This window comes from Notolepis coatsorum, assembly GCF_963971535.1.
Source record: "Notolepis coatsorum genome assembly, chromosome: 4".
NCBI lineage: Eukaryota > Metazoa > Chordata > Actinopteri > Aulopiformes > Paralepididae > Notolepis > Notolepis coatsorum.
In genome coordinates this window covers 176,333,225-176,354,189 of record NC_140168.1, presented here as the reverse complement: position 1 = coordinate 176,354,189, position 20,965 = coordinate 176,333,225, and the positions used below count along the sequence as shown (strand labels likewise).

General features: G+C 43.5%; 1 protein-coding gene across 1 annotated transcript in view; it reads left to right on the top strand.

Annotated features, from left to right (window-relative positions):
• Positions 1-20,965, top strand: part of pacs1 (phosphofurin acidic cluster sorting protein 1) — a 285,532-nt gene that overhangs the window by 238,953 nt on the left and 25,614 nt on the right. Inside the window, exons 16-20 of the mRNA XM_084312165.1 lie at positions 4,229-4,331; positions 6,459-6,501; positions 11,072-11,114; positions 11,267-11,405; positions 16,321-16,559. Coding sequence (XP_084168291.1) covers positions 4,229-4,331; positions 6,459-6,501; positions 11,072-11,114; positions 11,267-11,405; positions 16,321-16,559 — 567 coding nt within the window. The remainder of the gene's footprint in view (positions 1-4,228; positions 4,332-6,458; positions 6,502-11,071; positions 11,115-11,266; positions 11,406-16,320; positions 16,560-20,965) is intronic.

Genomic DNA, 20,965 nt, shown 5'->3' with positions numbered 1-20,965 from the left:
CACACACACACACACACACACACACACACACACACACACACACACACACACTGTCTACCTCCAGTCAATGGTCTCTAACAACTACACACCCTCAAGACCCCTCCACTCTACGTCCTCTGGCCGCCTCAGACCCATTCTATCCGAGCTCCTGGAGGGTCATCAAGGAGAAGCTGCCTATTCTCGGTCCTTGCTCCACAATGGTGGAACGAACATCCCACCACAGTTAGGAGCCGAAACCAATCTTTCGCCATCGACTAAAACACACTTCTTCAATCAATATCTGAAATTAACACTTTAATCGCCGAAGACGCTGGAACTCGTCTTTCCCCGCCATGCTCATTCTGCCGAAGACGCCGTAACACGTCTTTGATATCAATATTTCAAAAATCTGTGATCGAAATCATATTTCTCCTCCGGGGACCTGAGATATACTGCTGAGCTCCACTCAACTTTCTAATGGTTCAAGAGCGCCATCTGGTGGCCGATCGGCCAACAGGAAGTGACGCGCCAAACAGGAAGTGCTCATCCATATTTCGTCCGGGCACTCGCAATCGTTAGCCGGACTCCATCTCGACACACTGGATAATCAATCGCTCGCCCTAACTCAATAAACAACGTTATTTGGACGTATATAGTATTATACAACCTGGAAATGGTTCATCTAGATCAACATCCCATAATCGAAAACTGTCTACTCCAAGCTGATCGTCCAACGGCGCGAGGAAGATACGGTAAGATCCAGCGTTATTTTCTAACGTGTTCCATATAAACTGCTCTGATGATCATATGACCCACACTAGATGAATGATATAACGTTGCCCACGGAATTATAAACGACCCCCCGACCATCCGGTCAACATCAGATGATACGTAGTAACTTCTAGAAGTACCTCCAGTTGAAATTTTTTATCTGGCACCGATCGCTACCAAACTGTATTTGATCATCAATATAATGCATTTGGGGCTATAAATCAAGTTCTGGAGAAAGCTGCAGAAAACGATAAAAACATACTTATACTTTAGACCATATTTTAGTATGAATATGTGAATGAAAAAGTATAACGTTGCTACACCCTGAACAATATATATAGGATAGGGATGCCCCGATCGATCGGCCACCGATCGTTATCGGCCACCGATCGTTATCGGCCACCGATCGTTATCGGCCGATACTCAGTATAAATATGCAATCTGTGAATTCCGATAATGAGTCATATTCGCCGATCGCGGAAACCGATCAAGCGAAGGTCTCACTCGCTGTCTGTCTCAGACACACACGACCTGCAAACTGCCGCTGCTCCTCCTCCCTAGCCCCGCCCGCCCCCGTGTAGAGTTTGTAAACACTGAGGACTGAGAGGCGGCTCCTCTGCTCGAGTCTGTAGTGCATTCGACCTGAGCTAACGTTAGCTACCTAGCTATCGTTACTGTTTAAACAAAATCAACAAAATCAAACTATTCACGTTTAGTAGGCATTGTCTAACGGTATTTAGCCGGCTAGCTACTGATAGCTCCTGATATCAACAAATGATCCAGAAAGTCTAGTAGTCCATGTTCATACCTCCGTTAGCTTGCGTTAGCTTGCGTTAGCTGACGTTAGTTCTCTGTTCAAAACGAAATGTCCCATTGAACTAAAGTTCTGTCTTAACGTCATCTAGCCGGCTAGCAGTAGCTACAGATAGCTCTTGATATCAATGTCTTATAACATTGATTCAATGCGTATTGTAGCTGAGGGCTTGCTGAATGTGAAATGACCAAAGAACCGTAACGTTACCAATAGGGTCCAGCTGCAGCGCCGGAGAATCCTTTTTGGAGCTGGAGGCTACTAGAGTACACAGACAGTGGAGCTGTTTGCAGATAGCGAGCATTTTGACTTGTTGCGTGGTGGCGATGTCTCGCAGATAATACAAGTACAAGTCTAATTATATAATATATATATTTTATAAAAAAAAAAAAATTATATAAAATAATTTTTAATTTCTTTTTAATCAAAAACAATCGGTATCGGATCGGTATCGGCCGATATGGCTCACAACGATCGGTGATCGGTATCGGTGGCAAAAAACGTGATCGGGGCATCCCTAATATAGGACATTGAATGGGCCATAATAATGTCAATTTAGCAATAGAATTTAAAAAGTTATAGCCCTGCAAAGAAGGGGAACTTCTCCATAGACAAATAGAGCTGGCTAGGGATGGTAAATTATGAATTTAACCATGGCGATCAAAGTGTTAAGAAGAAAAATAAACACTAACCTTCTTATGGCGCTTTTCCACTGCATAGTACCTACTCGACTCTACTCTACTCTACTCTACTCGCTTTAGGTACCTGGTACCATGTTGCTTTTCCACTGCAGGTACTAAAATAAAGTACTCAGTTTGTCTCCGTGTGGGGAGGCGGGGCTGCTGGTGATCAGCATGAGAGCTCACCGAGTGAATCCACAGTCACTTGATCCTCAATAGGAAACCAACCTAGATTTACCCTGAAGGACTGGTTCTGGCCGAACTGTTCGTTATACAAGTATCACAGAGACATTTCAAATGTACTCACAGTTGCACGAGGGTTTCGGACAGAGATACGGGATGGTTTGAAAGCTTGGCGTTGCTAATAAACATTTAAAATATTTTTTATAAACTGCTCAAAACGGCATTATTTCCGGCGTTGGGTGCATGATGCGCATGCGCTGTGATCACACCAGGCAGCCAACGCCGGAAATAATGCAGTGTTGAGCAGTTTATAAAAAATATTTAAAATGTTTATTAGCAACGCCGAGCTTTCAAACCATCCCGTATCTCTGTCCGAAACCCTCGTGCAACTGTGAGTACCTTTGAAATGTCTCTGTGATACTTGTATAACGAACGGTTCGGCCAGAACCAGTCCTTCATGGTAAATCTAGGTTGGTTTCCTATTAAGGAGCAAGTGACTGTGGATTCACTCGGTGCATCACAGTCACGAAAGGGGCTATGAGCTTGGCAAGCCAGAGTAAAACACAGTTTTCAATCAATCAATAACAACATTAACGAGACTCTCGTTGTGTCTATTCTGCTAACGCTAACGTTACCCCTCATTGAGTCTATTCTACAAGCGTTAACGTCAGCTAGGCTGTCTATATATGCTAACAGCATTAGGCTAACAACAACGCTGTAACGTTACCAGTCGCGTCTATTTGCTAACGTTAGCATTAGGTAATAACCGGTTTAAAATGGATGGTGATTACCTCACGTTGTGTCTATTCTACTAGCATTAACGTTACTCATACAAACAATCAATAGCGAGTTATATTGATCCCGCTATGTACGATAGCCATGCTCAAACGCTAGCAACATTAGCACATTAGAACATTCCTTCCACCGTTGTGGAGCTTAAGCCTTAACAAGTCAGCGATCTTTTTGCGAGACTAAACTCTCCGCTCGGTGGCAAATTGTGTTGATGTCGGTTTTCTTTAATCAATAAATGAGGCAGAATACACTGACTGTATCGTTTGTTTATTGAACTTGTGCCTGCTGCAACCATAATGAAATCCTATGCGAGACATTAAAGATGGCGGCTTTCTGTTTTCGTTCAGACCAGTTCAGACTCTCCGTGACGCGTCTCTCTTCTGACCAATCAGTGGTCTGCAGTGTTTCACGTGACTTTTATAGTACCAGTTCTACCCGCTTGGCTCGCGCTTGGAACCAGACTCGAGCAGGGACTAAAAAAGTACCGAAAAAGTACCTGGTGTATTGCAAGGTCTGACATTGACCAAACTTGATATGCATGACCTTGGTGGGCTCTAGGTCAACTCCTGAAAAGGGGGTCAATGTCAGACTTTGCAATCAAAAGTTAGGGGGCTAATAACCCTTGCCATAATTTCAGTGCGCCCCCTAACTTTTGATTGCAAGGTCTGACATTGACCCCCTTTTCAGGAGTTGACCTAGAGCCCACCAAGGTCATGCATATCAAATTTGGTCAATGTCAGACCTTGCAATACACTGTAAGGCACTGTAAGGCTACTGTCCTGCCTCACTTCCAGTGATGAAGCTAAGCTATGCTAACGGAGCGTCTATTCCCAAAGCTAAAATGCACGCACAGAGACAAAAAAGGTATGTATCTTCTTGTCTAACTGCAGGGAAGATGTTAAATAAGCTAATTTCCCAAAATGTTGGAGTTCCCCTTTAACAGGTTAAACACTCTTACAATACACACACACTCACACTCACACTCTTAACCAGTCTTGTCTCCTCCCTCTAGATCAGTTGGATGTAGCAGGCAGAATCTCCCAGTACATCAGTGAAGCCACAGTAACACACCAGTTACCCATCGCTGAGGCCATGCTCACCTGCAAACACAAGACGTGAGTACACACACACACACACACACACACATACACACACACACACACACACACACACACACACACACACACTGTGTATATATAGTTGGACAAAACGGAATGGACTGCATTTATATAGCACTTTTATCCAAAGCACTTTACAATTGTATGCCTCACATTCAGCCATTCACTCACACATTCACAATTCAGGGTTAAGTGACTCGCTCAAGGACACTTCGACACGCTGCCGGGAAGAGAGGGAATCGGACCGGGAATCTTCCGATTACCAGGCGACCGCTCTACCTCCTGAGCCACTGTTGCCCCCCCCCCCCCTATTTCTGAGCAGTGTAGACATGACCATGTTCACGTCTTAAACTCATACTGAGGCCTTAGTTGTGGTTTTAAATTGCATATCATCATTCATTTATTTATTGTCACACAGAGCAGAAGAATTTTACCAAAACAAACCAATAGTATCCAGCTGCAGAACGGCAGACCAGCAGACCCAAATTAATATATATTTTTTTAATAATCTTTTTGTTTTTAATCCCAATTTCTCATATTACATTCACCCTGAATGTTGACGTTATCCAGGTGAAAAATTAACTTCATAAATCATTTGATGTATAATTAAATCAAAGGAAATGCGTTTGGGTCTGAGAGTGTGGCTGGTCTGCCGTTCTGCAGCTGGATACTATTGGTTTGTTTTGGCAAAATTCTTCTGCTCTGTGTGACAATAAATAAATGAATGATGATATGCAATTTAAAACCAAAACTAAGGCCTCAGTATGAGTTTAAGACGTGAACATGGTCATGTTTGTTGAATAAAAAAAAATATATAAAGAAAAATAATAATATATATATATATATTTTTTTTTTTTTTTTTTTTGATCGGATCGGGAAATATCGGTATCGGTAGATACTCAAAATCACATGATCGGGATCGGATCGGGAGCAAAAAAACGTGATCCCTACTAATCCCTACATCCCTACTAATATGTCTTTACTACTATGCACTCAACACTCAAGTTTCAACACTTTGATGAACATTGTTACTCAGCTGATAGAATTTTACCCTTCCTGCTGACTTGCCGTACAGAACTTTAACAACCCTATCAAAACAGCAAAACAACAGGAAATAGGAGATTTGGGCCGATCCATAGATGTATGACTTGGCCATAATAAGGTCATTTATAGGCCTGATCAAGGACACTTCGATCAAGGACACTTCGACACGCTGCCGGGAAGAGAGGGAATCGGACCGGGAATCTTCCGATTACCAGGCGACCGCTCTACCTCCTGAGCCACTGTTGCCCCCCCCCCCCCCTATTTCTGAGCAGTGTAGACATCATATGGTCCAAAGTATCGTTATGGAAATGCTTTGTCTCGTTGTGTAGACCTGTGTGGGGAGGTCCAGCACAGGCAGTCTAGCCTCAAAGCACAGGCAGTCTAGCCTCAAAGCACAGGCAGTCTAGCCTCAAAGCAAAGGCAGTCTGGCCTCAAAGCAAAGGCAGTCTGGCCTCAAAGCAAAGGCAGTCTAGCCTCAAAGCACAGGCAGTCTGGCCTCAAAGCAAAGGCAGTCTGGCCTCAAAGCACAGGCAGTCTAGCCTCAAAGCACAGGCAGTCTAGCCTCAAAGCAAAGGCAGTCTGGCCTCAAAGCAAAGGCAGTCTGGCCTCAAAGCAAAGGCAGTCTGGCCTCAAAGCAAAGGCAGTCTGGCCTCAAAGCACAGGCAGTCTGGCCTCAAAGCAAAGGCAGTCTGGCCTCAAAGCACAGGCAGTCTGGCCTCAAAGCAAAGGCAGTCTGGCCTCAAAGCAAAGGCAGTCTGGCCTCAAAGCACAGGCAGTCTGGCCTCAAAGCAAAGGCAGTCTGGCCTCAAAGCAAAGGCAGTCTGGCCTCAAAGCAAAGGCAGTCTGGCCTCAAAGCACAGGCAGTCTGGCCTCAAAGCAAAGGCAGTAGGTGAACTAGTGGACTGTTAACGTTAGCTTCTAAATGAGGAGGAGGTCTGATTTGACGCAGTTTGGAGAAGAAGACGACTTATTGAAACTGTGTTTCTGCAGAGCTCATTACTCGTTCTAATACCTCACTTCTAAAAGCTACTTCTGTGTGTGTCTCTCTCTCTCTCTCTCTCTCTCTCTCTCTCATCCCAGGCGTGACGAAGACTCTTACCAGAAGTTCATTCCTTTCATTGGAGTAAGTTTTATTTATTTATTTTTCTCAAGATGCTGAATTTTATTGTTTGTCTCTGTTCCTGTAATGGGTGCCACGAACGTTGAGTCCAGGAAAAGGGGCTAGTTGAAATATGGCATATCATTAACTTAAAGAGAATCGGTTACAAGCCAAATTATATAAATTGAGAATCGGGGTTTCTTGTTGGAATTGGTTTTATGTTCAGTTCTGGCACCTTTTTCTGTCCCGAGCTGAGCAGGGGAAGGACACGTCGATATCAGGGAGGGACACGTCGATATGGAGCTGAGCAGAGGGAGGGACAGGTCTGAGCATGGAGGGACAGGTCTGAGCAGGGAGGGACAGGGAGGGACAGGTCTGAGCAGGGAGGGACAGGTCTGAGCAGGGAGGGACAGGTCTGAGCAGGGAGGGACAGGTCTGAGCAGGGAGGGACAGGTCTGAGCAGGGAGGGACAGGTCTGAGCAGAGAGGGACAGGGAGGGACAGGTCTGAGCAGGGAGGGACAGGTCTGAGCAGGGAGGGACAGGTCTGAGCAGGGAGGGACAGGTCTGAGCAGAGAGGGACAGGGAGGGACAGGTCTGAGCAGGGAGGGACAGGTCTGAGCAGGGAGGGACAGGGAGGGACAGGTCTGAGCAGGGAGGGACAGGTCTGAGCAGGGAGGGACAGGGAGGGACAGGTCTGAGCAGGGAGGGACAGGTCTGAGCAGGGAGGGACAGGTCTGAGCAGGGAGGGACAGGTCTGAGCAGGGAGGGACAGGGAGGGACAGGTCTGAGCAGGGAGGGACAGGGAGGGACAGGTCTGAGCAGGGAGGGACACGTCGACATCGAGTCGTCTTCCGCAGGGAACGCCGGCCAAACCGCGGTCTGAAGGATTCAGTCGCAACCAATGTTCCCCCTAAGGTGCGCCCGTGCGCGCGCGCGCACATGGCAAAACGCTCCCGCGCACATCTGAAATCTGTTGCGCACAGAAACGTTTGTGTAAAAATGTATGCATGTAGTTAAATTGACTGGCGCGTTGCACCGAATACTACGGTAACCTGTTGCGTGTGACGTTACCAAGAGAAGCCTCGCTTTCAGTGCTTTGTGGGCGTCGCTACTGCGCGCTCACACAGACACACACAACAGAGCAGGAAGCGGACAGATCCGACCAGCATCGCTGGCTCCTTGCAATGCAAACGCGAAAATGTACATTACAGATTAACTGCAGAGAAAATTCCCAATTTATCGTCCCGGGCGAGACTAATTGGAAGCGGAGTGCAATGCATGCAAAGCTTGACCATATGTTTCTGTGTCTAATAAAAGTGGTGGCGATCTCAAAGCTCACATGGACACAGAAAAACATTACAAACAAAGCAGTGCGAGGCGAGAGTTTGATCGCAAAGTTGACCGAATTGATTGAAGCATGCAGCTATACAGAGAGAAAGAAAATAATTGAAAACTATTTTGATGCCTCAAAATGATGTTTTGGTTATGATACAATCATTCTAAGGATTATGTGTGTAATAAATTTGTTTAGTACACTAATTGCAACAAATCTGAAACTGCATAGTGCACTTTTAAATTAGTATCTTTGTGAGGTTACTGTTTTATAATTTACATTACATTGAAAAGATACAAAGATATATTTTTTAAGCTGGATTTTCTAATACAGAAGAGGTATTATTTAGAACATTACTTCATATTTTTCTTGTTATTTATTTTGTCCAGTAAGACTTGAAAATGTTGTTATGTTGTTTGGAAACTGTAGATTGGATACTCAGGTACAAGTTAACATAAATGATATGATTATTGAAAGAGTTTATGAAAATAAATTCCTAGGTGTAATAATAGACCATAAAATCTGTTGGAAACCTCACATAAAACATGTCCAATCTAAACTCTCACGAAGCATTTCAGTTATGAGTAAATTAAAGCACATTCTGGATAGAAAATCACTCTACATTCTCTACTGTTCACTAGTTTTACCATATTTAAATTACTGTGCTGAAGTCTGGGGAAACAATTATAAGTCTACACTACAACCACTTTTTATACTCTAAAAAAGGGCCATAAGGATAGTTCACATTGCAGGTTATCGTGATCACACTAACATATTGTTTTTGGAGTCAAAGACATTGAAGTTAAATGATCTTGTGGAATTTAAAACGGCACAATTAATGTATAAAGCAAAAAGTCATGCACTTCCAAGAAACATTCAAGAATTGTTCTTTGATAGGGAGGGGGGTTATAATCTGAGGGGAGAACACAATTTAAAGGTGCTAAACGTACGCACTACCATGAGAAAACACTGCATCTCGATATGTGGAGTGAAACTGTGGAACAGTCTAAATGTGGTGCTAAAGCAATGTCCAAACAATTCACAATTCAAACTGATGTATAAGGAAATTATGTTCACAAGGTACAGGGATGAGGAAGGGACTTGATATTCACGGGTGTTTACATTTTTATTTTGTTTTCTATTTTATTTTATTTTATACATATATAGTTTTTGTTTTTTGTTTTGCATATATATATATATTTTTTTTTTCTTTTCTTTTTTATGTTTAAAATAGTACACTCATTTGAGTAGTGGAAAAGGGGTAGGATTAAATAAGTGTATACTTCTTCCTACAACTTTTCGAACATGCAGATTGAGTTGTTTTGCTTTTTGTTATTGTTTGTTGTATTCATTGCATGTTCGAAATAAAGACTTCAAATAAAAAATCAAATCAAAAATATATATTATTGTCATAGGTTGATTGTTATTTTCTTGAGATGTGTCAGATAGATTACTTTAGGCATAATACAGCATGTTGAGTAACTTTGGTTATAGAGAGATATTATTTTGTTATATAAAATAATATAAACAATAATTTTATATCCATACAGAGCAGGCATACTTTAAATATATTATAATGATAAGGCATCTTTGAGTAAACTTTGAGTATCATTAAGTATCTTGAGGCTGAAGGCAGTGTCCTCTTTAAAAAAAAATCACAATATGGTCACCCTTGAAGTCGCATGATAATTCACTTAATAAAATAATGACGAGTCAGCCTCCTAAAAAGACAAAAGTTAGTGACACGACTCACACCGCCGCCGCCAAAGTAAGGACTTTGCTCTGTATCGTCAATCAATGGTCAAATAAATATTTGATTAAGGAATATAATATGCCTTTTTGTATTATTTCTCGGTGTATCAGCAAAATGTGTATATTTTTATGTTAGACATTGAGGGAAATTAAGATTCTCAGATTTTTTACAAACCGCTGCTTATCAACTAACCGGTTAATCGGCAGGTGATGTATGTTGCTCAGTAGTTGCTGATGTCTGCTCAGGAGGTTTGAGTGTTTGCTCAGACCGGAAAAAAATTAGAGGGAACATTGGTCGCGACTGGCGATATTCTCAGAAACGCCACGTTGGAAAGGGCCTCGCTGGCTCATTCTAGGAGGAGCGACGTTTGCCTGAAAGACGAGTCGCCGTTTTGGCGCCAGTCCGGCTTATATATCATAAATTGATCCGGTGCGTTTTGAGTAATACATTTTTTTTTTTATAATTAAGCTCTTTTTGTAGTCTGCAGTTGATTTCTAAAAGACTACCCTACTGTTTGATTGCAGATATCTTGGTCGGATGAATGAATGATTGAATGAAAGATTTTAATTTTGGAACAAGTATAAAAACTAATATATCTGTTAATTTGACATATACACACGTATTTTTTTTTTATTTCTACCCCTTTATAACGATTCATCACAAATTATATAATTTTATTCTATGGTTAATTATATGTATAATTGTACTGGCTTTCGACAAACGAAAGCTGATTGTAATCAAATAACAGGTGATTACGGCCGCGGCCTGTGAGCTGTGGCATTGTGCCATATTCACACTGCGGCCATTCTGCCCTTATGTCAGGCTCGGGTTGGGTTCCCTTCCACCCTGTTCCCACCTGGGCGTGAATATGTGGTAATTGTGCCATATTGTTTGGCGTGACAAGTAAATAGACTGCATTTATATAGAGCTTTTATCCAAAGTGCTTTACAACTTGTAAACACCCATTCACTCACACATTCACACACCGATGGCCTGGTAAGTTCAAGTTCAAGTTTCAAGTTTTGTTTTATTTGTCACGTATAAGTTACATGAACATTACAGTGAAATGCTTGGTTCTGTATGAGCCCCTGAGAATGTGCTTCATACAGTAAAAAAAAAAGTAAAAGACGAATAAAGTTCCAACACTATACTAATGTACAATATACAACCTAAAGTACAATGAAGTAAAAATGCAGACAATGAGGTACAAAAATTAGGTATGGATGTAGTGCAAATATTTTTTTAATAAATAGATATATGGTGTAGTGTTAAAAGTGTCTAAAGTGAGTGTTTAGGTGAGTGTTTGTTTAAAGTAAGTGTGTGCATGTGGATGTGGATGCAATGTATGTAGATGGTTGAGTTAGTGTTGCATAGTCATTGAGCATCCTGATGGCCTGGGGATAGAAGCTCCTGAGTCTCTCTGTGCCGGTCATGAGACTCTGGTAGCGATTGCCGGGCCGGCAGTATAAGTATGGGTTCATCCCTAATCTGATGTAACATCTTCTAGGTGGTGAAGGTCGGCCTGATAGAATCTGGACCTTCCTCAGCAGGTGAGCTTTCTGAAAACATGTGTCACAAATGACTCTAAAACTGTGCAACAATTATACCTCATTGATTCAGTTTTTATAAAAGCTAATGGGTTCAGGTTTTAAATCAATGAATGACGGAATGTTTTTTCTTTTTTTTTAATGTGGTCATCAAGGAGATACAGAGGAGGGCGTGGCCGTGAGCCTGGCCGTCCCCTCTACGTCTCCCCCCTCTCACGGCTCCCCCACCGGGCTGAAGGAGGCGGCTACTCCCCCCTCCTCCCCCTCCTTGGGCAGTGTCCTCGCTGTACAGGGGTAAGGCTTGTCTGGACGTGTCCCTCTCACCACTCCTTCCTCTCTCCATCCTCCCTCTCTCCCGGTCCCCTCCTTCTTTTTCTTCCTCACCCGGTTCCTTCCTTCCTTCCTAACCTTCTTCCTTCCTTCATTACTCACTTCCTCCCTTCCTTCCTACCTTCCCTCTTTGCTTCCTTCATTCCTTCCTCAAGTTTCAAGTTTCTTTAATAGTTGTCATACAGAAGTACAGAATACTTTTATACAAAATGCTTCTTACTGTTACGCTCCAGAGACTGTGCTAGACAAGATAGTATGAAATAAAATAGTATAGCATGTAAAATAGAAGTACAAAAAGGTCACAGTGTTCAGTATAGACATATGTACAATGTTCGATGCAGAATAGAAGTAACTGAGTTACCATAAAATATACAATATTCTATGCAATGTACTAATATACAATACTATATAGTGCAGAGCAGAAATGGGATGAGGTACAATTTAGGTACAATTTACAGTAAGGTGTACGAGTTGTAGTGCAAATCCTTTACCAATAAATATAAAGTGTAAAGTGTGTTTAGGTGATCTAAAGTGTGTAGAGTGGGTGCTGCAGTGTGTTGTTTGTTTAAGTGAGTGTGGGTGTGTGTGCTGTGTGCATTTGATGGTTGTTGCATAGTGTTTATTGTTCGTTGAGCAGCCTTCCATCCTATTCTTACTTCCTTCATTCCACCCTCCCCCTTTATGGCCAGTATTTCTCAGGGTAACTGGTGTATTAAAAAGTCTTAAAGGGGAACTATTTTGCTATTCTTTTCACTATTTGGGCAATTTTACACAATTCCTGTGAGTCTATGGAACACATCTGTAAGGTTTTTTTCAATAAAATTCATTATGTATTTTTTTTTTATTATCTTTTTTCCGATTTTTCTCCCATCCCACTGTTAGTCGTTATGCCAATTCCCAACCCCCTTCCTGGTTGTTGCGCACTCCCCCCTACTGTTGGTCCGGGAGGCCGGAGACTGTCGCATGCTTTCCTCCGATGCATGTGCAGCCAGCCGGCAGCCAGCCTGGCAGTGCAGATTCTCACCGGGAGAGTGTAACGTGTGGAAGGTCACACTACCTCCCTCCAGATCCTACCCTCGCTGTGCAGGCACCCCGACCAAACTGTAGCGGTCGCTGTCCACAATGCCCAGGTGCCCAGGACCCACCCATCAGCTTTCCCACCCCTAACACTGCCAATTGTGTTAGTGTGAACGACCAGCCAAGCTGATAGCAACGCCGAGAGCTGGATTCGAACCCAGCGTCTCCAGCGTTGATGGCGAGCGCCTTGCCCACTACACCACCTAGCCGCCCTGTTATGTATTTTTAATCAAGTACTTTGGTGGACAACTTTCTGCCCTTCCAGATTCCAAGCTGTTTTTGGCTGGGCTCTGCCCGTACTCGCAATGCGCTTTGAGTGACAAGTCACCCACCTGCACTGGCAGATACCTTTGGGGGAGAGAGAGAGAGAGATAGAGAGGGAGAGAGAGAGACAGAGAGAGGGAGGGAGAGAGAGATAGAGAGGGAGAGAGACGGACTGGTCATTGTTTTTTTTTTAATCTTTTTCCCCCTCCATTTTCCTCAGATTTTTCTCCCATCCCAATGTTAGTCGTATGCCAATTCCCAGTCCCCTTCCTGGTCGCTGCGCACTTACCCCCCACAGTCAGATCATCTGGGAGAGTGGAGGCTATCACGTGCTTCCTCCGACACACGTCCAGCCAATCAACCGCTTCTTTTCACCTGGCAGCGCGGATCCTCCCTGAGAGGGCGTAGCGTGTGGAAGGATCACACTATCCCACTCAGGCCCTATCCGCGCTTAGCAGGCGCCCCGACCGAACTGTAGGAGTCGCTGTTTACAACGACCCGGACCCACCCCGCCAGCTTCTCCCACCCTCTAATACAGCCAATTGTATTAGTGTGAACGGCCAGCCAAGCTGGTGACAACCCCGGAGCTGTGAGCTGGATTCGAACAGCTCACAGCTCCGGGGTTGGTGACGAACGCAATCTCCGCTACGCCACCTAACCGCCCCCGGACTGGTCATTGTAAACTGCGACTCTACTGGTCGGTCGGGCGCCTGTTCAGCAGGGAGGGGATCTGGGAGAAATAGCCGGCGTGCCGTGAACCTCTGCATGCGTTACGTTCCCCCGGTGAAACTCCTCGCTGTCGGGTGAAAAGAAGCGGCTGGCGACTCCACATGTATCGGAGGAGGCATGTGGTAGTTCTACACCCTCCCCAGGCCGACAGTGGGGCAATCAGGGATGCAGTGGTGGGTGGACGGGGTACCACGCCGTCCTAGTAGTTCGCTGAGCAGAAGTATGCGCAATCGCGCACAGATGTGCGCGCGCGCACACACAAAAATGCATTCACAATTGTCACTGGACTCGTCGCGCCGTGCGCCAAGTACCCAGCGGCCGGCACTTATCTATCACCTAAACTTTGCATAATAATAGGATACCGATAGCATAACAAAGAACGAGAAGAGCCAAACCAAAATACAAGCCTGTACCAATTGGTGGGGGTTTGCTTGAGCTGTGGAACCTCTCACTATGTGACAATGGTCCCGACTGGAAGGATCAAGGATGAGGCATTAAGTTGTGCTTCAGAAGGAAACTGTCCTTCTGTAAACTAAGTTACATTGTTAATTTAGTTTGTATTTACTTTTCTAGTTTAAGTTCATTCAATTAAAGAAATTGTAACTACAATTACATTTAAAACATTGTTTGTTTTTCAACCATATCTGTTGACAATATAATTTCTTTATATATTGAAGGCTACATCCTGCTACCTTTTTCAGCTTCTCTATTTCAAGGCAATATTTACAAAAACTAAACTAAAACTAGTAATTTCCTATACAAACATGTTTCCTACTATTTATTCTGCATAATAATAATCTGTTCTGGGGAGCTCCAGTAGCTCACCGCATATCTCGGCGCTATTTCTGCGTCGGGGAAAACCGTGCTGCGTCACGGATCTGGTGGACTCCGAGTTCGATTCCCGGACCCGCCGTCATTTGTCAGAATGTCTTCCCCCGATCTATATCCCGTTTCACCCTGTATCTGTCGGTCATGCTTGACCAGAAAAGCGATAAACGCTAAAAAAGAAGGTTTAAAAAAAAATATAATAATAATCTGTTCTATGCGCGCGCGCGTGCACGTGGCGTCCGGGCAGTTCCAATATTACGACTGCACCACTGGGGGCAATGCGTGGGAATTGGCATAACAACTAAATTGGGATGGGTGAAAAATACAGAAAGCCCAAAAAATAAATAGAAAAAAAAAAATAAAAAAATCTCAATTTAAGGCCTTAAAGGTATACCAATACAGGGACAGCATTGGGTGTGGTTCCAGAGGTGGTGCTTGCACCCACTGCACCACCACCTCCAGACATTAGTTCCCACTTCCCAAAGTGTGTGGCGCGACCCCCTAGTGGGGCGCGGAGGTACTGCAGGTGGAGCATGGAAAAATGTACCCTACCAAAACTGATAAACACCAATGTCAACTAAAATGTATTGACTGTCATGTGTTATTCTTTATACAGAGCACATTCAGAAAGCCTAAATACGTTTGGCCACAAAAGGTGGGAAATTATTAGGCTAATTATTATTATTAATAAATCTTCTATTCTACTGTAGGCCTACAACTACATTTTTAATTAGGCCTAATTATTTCACAGTGGCACAGGATCTTTTGCCAAGCTTTCGTTCATTTTCAAATAAAACATAAATCTATAATTGTGTCTTTGTGTCTTGTTATGTTAATCTTGTCTTGTTAGTAGTAGAGGAAATGGCACGTTTTGTAGCCTAAAATGAATTCTAGCCTACATCTAGGTGGGGACCAGGTTAGATGGTTGAAAAAGTGTGGGAACCACTGCTCTAACCTATTGTTTAGCAAGCAGCCCCTTCAGAATATGAATGTAGCTTTCTACTGTATACATTATTATAATATGAATGTAACTTTCTACTGTATACATCAGGGCTATTCAACTGGCGGCCCACGGGCCAGATCCGGCCCGCGGGATGATTCTGACCGGCCCGCCAAAGATTACATGATAAAAAATAAAATAAAAAATAAATATATTTTTTAATATTTTTTATTTTTATTTTTTTTACTTTTTTATTTTCATGTCAACGTTAACACGCACAATTTAGCCAAAAGTCACGCGCGCTCGCATTCACTGGGGGCCTACAAATAAATTCTTTCATGGGGCCCAGAATCTGGAGCTACACCCCTGTGTGTATGTAGGCTAGGCCTGTCTGCCCCCCACCCCCCTGATGTTTGAGAGTTAAGAGTGGACAATAAGTGCTAATAAGATGCTGTGATTTGCTGTTGTTGCACAGACATGAAGCACTTTTTCATAAGCTCAGCTGCACTATAAATGTGTTTTTTTGTTCAAGTGTTGATGTTAGAATGTTCAGATGCACATCATGCACTTGTTTGTTTTTTATTTTATTTTTATATTGAAATGTTGAAGAGGAGATGTTGCAGTTGTTGCACAGTCATAAATGAAGCACTTTTTGCAGGAGATGTTGCAGATGTGGCACATAAATGAAGCACTTTTTTTGAAAAGTATACTACTTTTGCAATGTAGTTAAATAAAAGTTGTGAAAATGTGGTTGCGTGTTGTGTCAAGTGTACATATATTCATAGCACGTGGAGGCGCCGTGGCAGTCCGGCCCCTGGCCCCTTGGGTTTCTGACAATGTGGCCCCCTGAACAATTTAGTTGAATAGCCCTGGTATACATTGTATACATTATTATAATATGAATGTAACTTTCTACCGTATACATTTGAACCTGTTATACGTTAAGTTCAGGTGAATAACATTAGTTGTGTCTCTCATTCTGCTTTCCATTTCGATTCTCCTTCCCGTCTGTGGCCCCGTCCTCTCTCTGTCTCTCTCCAGGAGCCCCAGCATGTCTCACGGGGTGGACGCCATTGGCCTGCAGGTGGACTACTGGCTGGCCTCGCTGGCCGACAAGCGGCGGGACGGCGAGCGGCGCGACACGGGCTGCAAGAACACCCTGAAGAGCGCCTTCCGCTCGCTGCAGGTCAGCCGGCTGCCAGGCGAGGGCAGCAACGAGCCACAGGCCCAGGTCAGCACCATGGCAATGACCGTGGTCACCAAGGAGAAGAACAAGAAAGGTAGGGACGAGTGAAGGAGAGAGGGATGGTCGTTTTGAACCCTTGAGACGAAGAGTCATAGGCACTTCTGCAGTAAAATATTCCCATACGACCATCCGTTTCATGAAGGAGACATAGGTTATGAGAAAACATGGTTGTGTTTTTGTTATACTCAGAGTTTAAAGCTAGAGGGGGCAGTACAACAGTACAGTTCCTATCTACAACAGTACAGTACAGCGGTCGGTCGGGGCGCCTGTTCAGCAGGGAAATAGCACGAACCTCCGCACGCGTTACGTTCTCCCAGTGAAACTCCTCGCTGTCAGGGGAAAAGAAGCAGCTGGCGACTCCACATGTATCGGAGGAGGCATCTGATAGTCTACACCCTCCCCAGGCCGACAGTAGGGCATAACGACTAAATTGAGGATGGGAGAAAAGTGTAGAAAGGCACACAAAAAAAGCCTACCTTTCCACACTATCATTGATGTTGAAAAGAGTTGAAAGGACGAAAGAAGAAGAAAGATGACAATGGTTAAAGGTATAAAAATGATGTCGTTAAACGTTAATGGAATGAATAATAAGATAAAGAGGGGCAAAGTGATGTTGAAGTGTAAAAAAAGTGAGATGGAAGTGATTTTTCTGCAGGAGACACATTTGGTAGCACAGGATCATGAGAAACTGAAGAGTTTTGGATATGAAAATGCATACTATAGTTCCTTTAAACGGAACCTGAGGAGAGGAGTAATCACGTTAATCAAAAACAGTCAAATTTGAATTGATCAAGGAAGTAAGAGACAAGGAGGGAAGGTTTGTTCTGGTGAAGGGAAAAATGGAGGGTCAAATGATTACGTTAGTGAATGTTTATGCACCCCCAGAGAGTGAGAGGGATTTATATGAGACCATTTTTGATATGATAGTGATGGAACTAGAAGGGATATTGATATGCGCGGGAGATTTTAATGTAGTACTGAATCACGACCTAGACACCACGAGTACTAGAAAAGGACGGGCACCAATCAGTAGATATATGAATATTCAGATGACGGAAATGGGAATTACAGATGTTTGGAGGGGGATGCACGCCATGGACAGGGAATACACACATTACTCACACCCGCACGTGACATATGCGAGAATAGACTACTTTTTGATGACGACGGTAGACAGTTACAGGGTACGGGAGAGCAGAATAGGAGTAGCGGACATATCGGATCACAGTGCCATATATCTGACAGTAGATCTAGAAGGGAGACGGAGGAACACGATCTGGAGACTAAATGTAGGAATATTAAATAACAAGGGGGTGGTGAGTCAGATCAAGGAGGAGATAGCCAGGTATAAGGAAGAAAATGACAACGGGCGGTAGATCCGAACATTCTATGGGACACACTGAAGGTGGTGATAAGGGGGAAATTGATGGAGAAGACAGCAATGCTGAAGAAGGCCAGAACGGAGACATATCACAATCTGATAGGGAAGCTGAAGAAGCTAGAGGGGAGACACCAGATATCAAAAGAACAGGAAACGCTCGGAGAAATCAAAGAAGTAAAGGCCAGGATAAATAGGGAATTATTGACGGAAATAGAAAAGAAAGCGAGGTTCATGAAACAAACGTACTATGAAGGGGGACCAAAAGCGACCAGATTGTTGGCTAGGAGAATTAGGACGCAACAGAAGTTGAACACGATACACACAATAAGGGATATAAAGAATAATGAAATATTGAGAGACCCAGCTGAAATAGAGGACATTTAGAGAATACTATGAGAAACTATACACACAGCCAAAAGCAGCGGGAGAAGAGGAAATAGAAGCATATCTGGAGAAGCTAGAGTTACCATCGATAGGGAAAGAACAGAATGAAGAATTAAATAAAATAATTACGGAACGAGAACTGGAAGAGGCAATTAGTAGAGCTAAAAACAACAAGTCTCCGGGGAGCGACGGATTCCCATCGGAATTCTACAAGACATTTAGAACGGAATTAGCACCCATGTTAGGGGCGGCGTTCAGACACACGATGGAAGAGGGGAAAATGCCCCCCTCGTGGAAGGAAGCCATAATCACCACGATACCGAAGGAAGGGAAGGATAGAGAATTATGTAGTAGTTTCAGACCTGTGTCCATACTCAACGTGGATTACAAGATGTATACATCGATAATATCAAAGAGATTTGAGACGTTTATGCCAGACATTATAGATGAAGATCAAACTGGATTTATTAAAGGGAGACAGACACAGGACAACGTGAGAAAGACATTACACATAGTAGAGGAGATACAAAAACAAGGTGGTAGCGCGGTACTGATTAGCCTAAGATGCAGAAAAAGCATTCGACAGTGTGAGCTGGACATTTTTATATAAAACATTGATGAGGTTCGGACTGAACGGGAGGGCGATGAAGATGATCAAGGCGCTATATCAAGAACCGACAGCGAGGGTTAAGGTGAATGGCAGCTTGACGGATAGAATCAGATTAGAGAGGGCTACCAGACAGGGATGTTGTCTCTCACCGACGCTCTTCGCCATTTTCATAGAACCACTGGCACAACTGATCAGACAGACCGAGGACATTAAGGGAGTAAGGATAAAGGGAACGGAATATAAACTAGGCCTATTTGCGGACGACGTGATAGTATACATGAGGCAACCAGACAAGAGCTTCCCGGCACTGATGGATCTATTGAAGGAATATGGCCACTACTCAGGATACAAACTAAACGTGACAAAGACACAGACATTAGCATGGAACTATACCCCAACGACGGAAATTAGGGAACAGTACGGGATAAGATGGGACATGGACAAGATTAAATACTTAGGGGTGAACATCACGAGAGGGGTGGAGAAACTGTTTGAGGCGAACTATACACAGATAAATCAGAACATCAAGAGAGACTTAGAGAGATGGACAGTAATGCCCTTGGACTTCAATTCAAGAATAGAGGTCATTAAAATGAACATACTATCAAGGTTACTGTACCTATTCCAGTCACTACCGATACAAATACCACAGAATCAATTCAGGGAGTGGGACAGACTGATATCGAGGTTCATATGGGCGGGGAGATATAAAACACTACATATACCAAAGGAAGAGGGAGGGATGGCAGTACCCAGCCTACAAGATTATTACTATGCAGCACAACTGAGAGCAGTGACGTGCTGGTGTAACGACAGATATGAGGCCAGATGGAAAGACATTGAAAAAGAAGGGGAGGGATACAAGGTACAAGCTCTGGTGGGAGATAGGGAACTATTTAAAGAAAAAGAGGGACTATTAGATCCAATCACCAAATGCACCTTGACCATATGGAACAGAGTAGTAAAAACACACAAATTGGAGAAGCAGTCAGGGGTTCTGAGATGGGTAGCACATGACAAGATATTCAAACCAGGGAGGTTAGACCATGGATTCAGAAGGTGGGAGAGGGGGGGGGGGGGGGGGGCAACAGCGATATGCAAAATGATAGAGAAGGGGGAAATGCAGACACTACAAAAATTAAAGGAGAAATTTGGACTAGAAAACAGAGACCACTTCAGATATCTACAGGTTAGAGACTACTACAACAAAGAAATAAGGGGGGCCAAAGACGAAGAACAGAATGGAATAATAAAGATGATAGTATGGGCATACGAAGGGGGGCAAGGAAGAGTAATATCAGCAATATACCGGGCTATAATGAACAGCAAGGGACACACGACCGATTACATAAGGGAGAAATGGGAGAGAGAGCTAGAGATAGAAATAACAGGGAAGGAATGGGGGAACATATGCGAGGTGCAACATTCAACAACAGGATCGAGGATATGGAAAGAGTTTGGATGGAAAAACATAATCAGATTCTTTATAACCACAGAGCTGAAGGGAAAATATGCACCAACACAAAGAGCATGCTGGAGGATGTGTGGGAAGGAGGGGGCAAATCACACGCACATATTCTGGGGATGTCAGAAGCTGAAGGGGTATTGGGAGGAGATAGGGGAGGCAATGATCAGAATATTAGGATACGGGTTACCACAAACAGGACTGGTGCTTTACTTAGGAGACCTGACACACGAGGGAATACAAGGGGGGGACAAATATTTAATAAAGATAATGTTGATAGCGGCCAGAAAAGCAATAACGAGACTGTGGTACAAGGAAGACCCACCGACAATAGCACAATGGGTAGGAATAGTGGAAGAGATACAGGATATGGAGAGGATAACACACATGCTGAGGTTACAGGAAGAGAAATTTGGAGAAAGATGGGGAAAGTGGGAGGATTACAAGGGGAACGAAAACGACATCACAGAGGAAGAACCAAATACAACACAAGAAGGCGAAGGGTAAAGGAGGAAAGAGGTTCAAAGAGGGTCTCTGAACCCATGTCACACACTTAATGTTTTCTAATTTTATTTTTGTTTAAGGTATGACAACTGTTTT